The sequence below is a fragment of the Terrapene carolina genome, unplaced genomic scaffold (genome assembly GCF_002925995.2).
Source record: "Terrapene carolina triunguis isolate 2854851 unplaced genomic scaffold, T_m_triunguis-2.0 Scaffold495, whole genome shotgun sequence".
Lineage (NCBI taxonomy): Eukaryota > Metazoa > Chordata > Testudines > Emydidae > Terrapene > Terrapene triunguis.
This window is the reverse complement of record NW_020664846.1, coordinates 2,831,030-2,836,734: the sequence shown is the minus strand read 5'-3', so window position 1 is coordinate 2,836,734 and position 5,705 is coordinate 2,831,030. Positions and strand designations below refer to the sequence as shown.

The 5,705-nt window shown below is 56.5% G+C and overlaps 1 protein-coding gene across 1 annotated transcript in view; it reads left to right on the top strand.

The window, feature by feature from the left end:
- Window positions 1–674: 674 nt before the first annotated feature.
- ARHGAP27 (Rho GTPase activating protein 27) overlaps window positions 675–5,705 on the top strand; it is a 53,932-nt gene continuing 48,901 nt past the window's right edge. Inside the window, exon 1 of the mRNA XM_029913150.1 lies at window positions 675–1,544. Within this exon, the coding sequence (XP_029769010.1) occupies window positions 729–1,544 (816 nt within the window). The 5' untranslated portion in view covers window positions 675–728. The remainder of the gene's footprint in view (window positions 1,545–5,705) is intronic.

The window sequence follows — 5,705 nt, the reverse complement described above, 5'->3', positions numbered from 1 at the left end:
GAGACTCAAATTGCTGGGCTTGGTTAGCCTAACCAAATGAAGGCTGAGGGGAGATCTGATCGCTCTCTATAAATACATCAGAGGGATAAATACCAGGGAAGGAGAGAAGTTATTTAAATTAAGCGCCAATGTGGACACAAGAACAAATGGCTATAAACTGGCCATCAACAAGCTTAGGTTTGAAACTAGGCGAAGGTTTCTAACCATCAGAGGAGTGAAGTTCTGGAGCAGCCTCCCAAGGGGAGCAAGTGGGGGCAAAAAACCCTAACTGGCTTCAAGACGGAGCTTGATACATTTATGGAGGGGATGGTATGACAGGACTGCTTACAATGGCATGTGGCCCATCGGTGACTGCCAGTAGCAAAAATCCCCAGTGACTGGAGATGGGACACTAGATGGGGAGGGCTCTGAGTTACTACAGAGCCCTCCCTATGTGCAGCCCCGTTGGCCTGACTAGAGCCAGCCCCCCAAATATAGACGTCAAACTACACCTATGCTGGTTAATTCCCTTCCCTGTTCAAAGGTGATGGTTGGGTTCAGCTGAAATCAGGTCTTTTGGAGTAAAGAGGGTGACTGGAAAGAGACTGCATCGATGAGCAGGGGGAAGCAGGCTCTGGCAGGGCTAGCAGGTTGTAAACTTGTTCCCCTGCTTTCGTGTCTTTCAGGTGGAGGAAACAGGAACCATTCACAGGAAGCGGCTCCACGGGGCAGGGATTTCTCAGCCAGACATGGAGCCGGCCGGCGCTCTGGAGGATGTGTACGTCCTAGTGGAGTACGAGTTTGAGTATGTGGCTAAGGACGGGACGCTCATTTCCATAAAGCCCAACGAGCGGTACGTCCTGTTGAGAAGAACAAACGATCACTGGTGGCATGTTAAAAAAAGCAAGGACGCCCGTCCATTCTACATCCCGGCAAAGTACGTGAAGGAACTGCCCCCAGTCACCCGGCCCACCAGTGTGTTTGAGCTTCCTCCAGAAACCCCTGGACAGCTGGTCTCCAGGGACGCCTTGGAGACAATTGTCCTACAGCCAGCCAGGGCTGGCCAGGACCAGCCTTTGGCATACGAGTACAAATTCCTGAGCGCTGCTCAGCAGACAGAGCAGCACAAAATGGATACCAATGAACCCGACACTGACTTGGGGGCTGGGTCCGTCTGGTCAGGGTCTGGAACTCTGGGGCCCGCTTGCAAAGACACCAGCTTCGAAGGCGAGACCCTGACTCGAGCCGTAGGAGAGGGGAAAGACTCCCCTCTAGTGCTGAGCTCATTTCACAACCCTCACCGCGCAAAGAGGAGCAGCCACTCTCCGGCGCTGCACATCCCCCCCAGCGAGCACATGCGCCCGACGCAGTCCCTGGATGACCTGGCCAGGGTCACCCCCAACCCCCAACGTAGAGTCAGTCACACGGGGTCACGCAGGGCGGGGACCACAGCGGGCTCTTTGCTTTCCCCGCGGCCTCTCAGTAAGAGCCAATCTGAGAACATTTATGAATCCATCAAGGACCTGGAGAGACAGGAGAAGGCAGGGTCCAGCCAGCCAGCTCAGGTGAGTAGCACAGCTTCCTTCTCGCCCACACAGGTGGGCGGTTAGCGGAGCTAGGGTGATCAGATGTCCTGATTTTCTTATATAGGCTCCTATTACCCCCTCACCCCCTGTCCCAATTTTTCACATTTGCTGTCTGGACACCCTAAGCGGAGCAGACTGGGAGTCAGCACTCGTGGGTTCCTAGGCTAACTCAGCCACCTTGGGCAAGTCTCCCCCCCACCCCCCCCGTGTCCCCTACATCGGGGGTGGGGGGGCGGCGTGACTATTAAGCACTTGGAGCGCCTCAGAGAAAAGGCACTGCTGACGAACAAAGTGCTGCCGTGATCACACCTGCTTTGTGCTTCTGCAGGGCCATGAGGAAACCCTTGGAAGGGCTGGTCTGGGGACTTTAAGGGGCTTTTCTGGCCTTCATTTATTTTTTTCAGCCCTGTGTCTGTCTGGTCTGGCTGTTTAAGGCCCAGTCCTGTAACTTGTCCTATGCAATCAGCGCCCCAGCTGGCGAGGCTGAATAGCTGAGGTGGAAGGACACAAGCTCATGTTCTGCCTGCAGAGCTTGTACCTATGGGGGGCAGAATAGCCTAGTATTTCCCTTCACAATCTCCGAGGAGTGCTCTGCCATTGCAGGGCGCGACCCAGGCCAGCGAGGGGCTGTGTCAGCCCTGCCCTGCAACCTGGGGCGCCTCACAGTGCTTCGCTGCTGTAGCTCCCACCTGGGCTGCTCACAAACAGCCAAACTGTGTGCAGGTCACACCCCGAGTGTCTGTCTGTAGCCACAGCCTGGTCCAGCCGCTCCGGCCTCAGCAGCCTGTCCGCAAACACCAGCCACAGTCTGGCTTCCAGCAGCCTTGGTTACTACTCACAGGGTGACCCCAAGACTCCCTATCCTGAATTCCCCCCACCCCCAAAAAAGCATGTTCTGCACTGGCCAGCCCTCTCCTGGATAGTCCAGATATACTAGGTCTGTTGCGCCTCTAAGGAGATCAGTGTACTGGTCTGCCACCTTAAACGGAGTTACCCCCACAATTCCCATCACTGGCTTTGCTTTAATTAAAGACTAAAACTAGTTGCTTGTCTTACACACAGAGAGACTTGAACTGAGTGCAGGTCAGAAATGGTCACAAGAAAAACTAAGATAAACCGCTTCTGAAACTGAGCAAACTCGGCCTGGTTCGAGGTGAAGTCCCTTGCCGCATGTGTCTCTTAGCACTGCTGACCCAGATCTCAGGCCGAGATCTGCTCCCAAAGGCCACGGCTGCTTGATGTGTTGGCTGAGGTGAAAAGAGAGAGATGGGGAGAGAGAGAGCCTGGGGGGTGGGCTGCAGCTGCCCCTCACTTTTACAGTCTCCCTTGGATATGTTTTTCCTCGAGAGTGACCCCGGATAAAGTTCTTTCCAGCTGAGAGCAAGGAGGCATGGAGCTGGGGGGCAAGCAGAGCTGTTGTCCCTGCCCCACTTCCTTGCCAAAGATCGGCCACTTGGCAGCTGATGGCCCATCAGCTCTGATGGCACCTGGCTAGAGGCGTCAGCTTGTGCTTTGTCTTTGAGAAACAGGTTCACCCCTCCCTGGACTCGTCTGGTAAACACACCTCAGTCCTGATTTCATCGCATGTTCCTAACTTTGCATGTAATGTTGCTGCACACATTGCACCATGGTGCTACTGACCAGCAAGTTCTTAGTTTTCAAATGATGCCTCCCAATTGCGGCGTAGCTAGGAGTGGAAATTGGGGTGGGCCCCGACTTCCGGGTGGACGGGCAATGACAGATTGTGCTAGCTCAGCTTCTCCCCCGACGCCCTGTTCCTAGCCCTGGCGCCCCCAGGCAAAGGGCTTCACCTGCTGAGCTGGGCAGGTGCATGGGGCAGCTCAGGAAATGGCAAGGTAGAGCTGCTGGTGCATAGCTTTCTGAAGGGCGGGCGCAGAGCTCCATCGCGCACCTCCTTACTCCTGTCTGCACCTCCTCGCCCCCAGAGACAGGGCTGCGGCTCCAGGAGGAGGGGACACAGACGGGGTAAGGGGTCTGAGGCTGGTGCCACAGCAGCCAGGGCTGGGAGCAAAGCCCCAAGCGTGTGGCCAGCAACAGAGCCCTAGGCATGGGGCTGGCAGCAGAGCCCCGGGCGTGGGGCCGGCAGCAGAGCCCCAGATGTGTAGCCAGCAACAGAGCCCTGGGCGTGGGACTGGCAGCTGGGACCCCAGGTGCGGGGCCAGGAGTGGAGCTAGGTGGCGCTCCCTCCCCGCCCCTGATGGAGTCTTGCCCGGGCCCCAGTCACGCCCCCCTGAATGGTCCTCATTTCACAGCCTGGGACATTCCCAGAGGTTGCTCCGATCTCACAGTCCCAAAACCAAGCAAAGTTGGATAGAAAATAACTTGAGTTCTGAGTCTTCCTACACAGCAGCATTTCTACTGCCAGCACCTCACATGCACTAACGCTGAGTGAACGTTGTGGGGAAACCTGAATTTCAGGCTCTGCCTGCCTTTCCAGCGCTGGAATTCGCAGCTGTGCTGTGACATTAATACTTTGGCTTTTGCATTTAATGATTATTGTTTGGGAGGTTGAGACGGCCCTGATCAGGTGTGACCTTTGGGCACGTCACTTCCTTGCCCTGTGGCTCAGTTTCCCCATCTGTAGAGGGAGGTTAATGATACTTTCTGGTGCCTTTGCAAAGTGCTTGGTGATCTCTGGCTGGAAGCCTCGTATCAGAGCTGGAATCCTCAGGCTGCCTTGTTTAGTTATCAAATTCTCTCCTTTCTGTGCTCACGTAGCGTCAAGGGACCAGCAGAGGCCGCTGTGACTCTAAGCATTCTGCAGTGGGGTCCCTTGGGCTACCGCTCCCCTCTCCTGCCCCGGGAGCCTGGCTGCCTTTTCAGATGCAGCTTGTGGCTCAGCAAATCAGCAAACCTGCTCAATTCCAGAGACTGCTGCAGCTAGCGGGGCAGTTTGAAGCTGCCGTATTTTCTTCTCCAGACTCTTCCTCTCCTCTTAGTTCTTGAGGAAGTGGCTAGTAGCAGCTCCCAGGTCAGCTTTAGTAACCACCCCTGCGGCATCTCCCATGCGAAGCATTCAGAGAGGGACAGCCAGGCCCCAAGCAACGGGCGAGGGCCGTGAAAGCTGTCCGGTTTTTAATAAGACTGAACATTGGGTTCAGTTCCTTTGTCTCCTGGTTTCTGAGCTCACAAGCAGCTCACGTGTCCCACTTTTCCCGACAAGGCCAAGAGCTAGGCGCTCACTGTCTGCCTAATGCTGACATTCTGCAGAATCATCAGGCTCCAAGAGCTGGTGATTTAGTAAAAAATACTAAATATTGTAAGACTGATAAAATCACCAGTAATTGGCGGACACTGGAGAACTAGGGTGACCACCTTTTCAAAAGGCAAAGTGGAACACATGCAGGAGCCCACCCCTCTCAGTGGCCACACCCCCTGCTCCTCCTCTTCCTCCTGAGGCCCCACCCCCTGGCCTGGGCAAAAACCGGAGCGCCCAAGGAGCCCAGGCTGCTGTGGGGAACCCTTGACACTCCACCTGCCCTGAGCAGAGGGCTGAAAGCAGGCCCCAGCCTGTGTCCCTGTCCCCCGGGGCGCACCACCAAGGGTGCTTGGAGGCATAGACACTGACTCCATGGGTGCTCCAAAAAAATAGTGGGTGCTCAGCACCCACCAGCCACCCGCCAATAATCTGTTCAGCAGCCCCCGCCGATCAGCTGTTCGGGGGTGGATGGGAGGGGGAAGAGGTGGAGCGTGAGTGGGGCAGTGGGGGAGGGGGCGGAGCAGGGGTGGGAAGAGGTGGGGCCAGGGCAGAGCGCTCTCAGGGAGGGGGTGGAGTGGGAAGAGGCGGGGTGATGGTGGGGCCTTGGGGGAAGGGGCAGAGAGGGGGCTGGGGGTGTGGAGCACTCACCCAGAAAAATGGAAGTCGGCACCAGGCTGCAGCTGGTAGCTCCGGGGTTGATTTAAAGGGCCCGGGTATTTAAAGGCCCCGCCTCTTCCGGTTGAGGCCACGCCCCCTGCTCAGGACTCCGGCGTACCGGTAAGTCCTTTGAGTTACTTTCACCCCTGCTCCCAGCACTTGCCGCCTCCAAACAACTGTATCAAGCTCCAGGAGAGAGGAGGGAGGAGTGGGAATGTGGCACGCTAAGGGGAGGAGGCGGCGAAGAGGCAGGGACAGGGTGG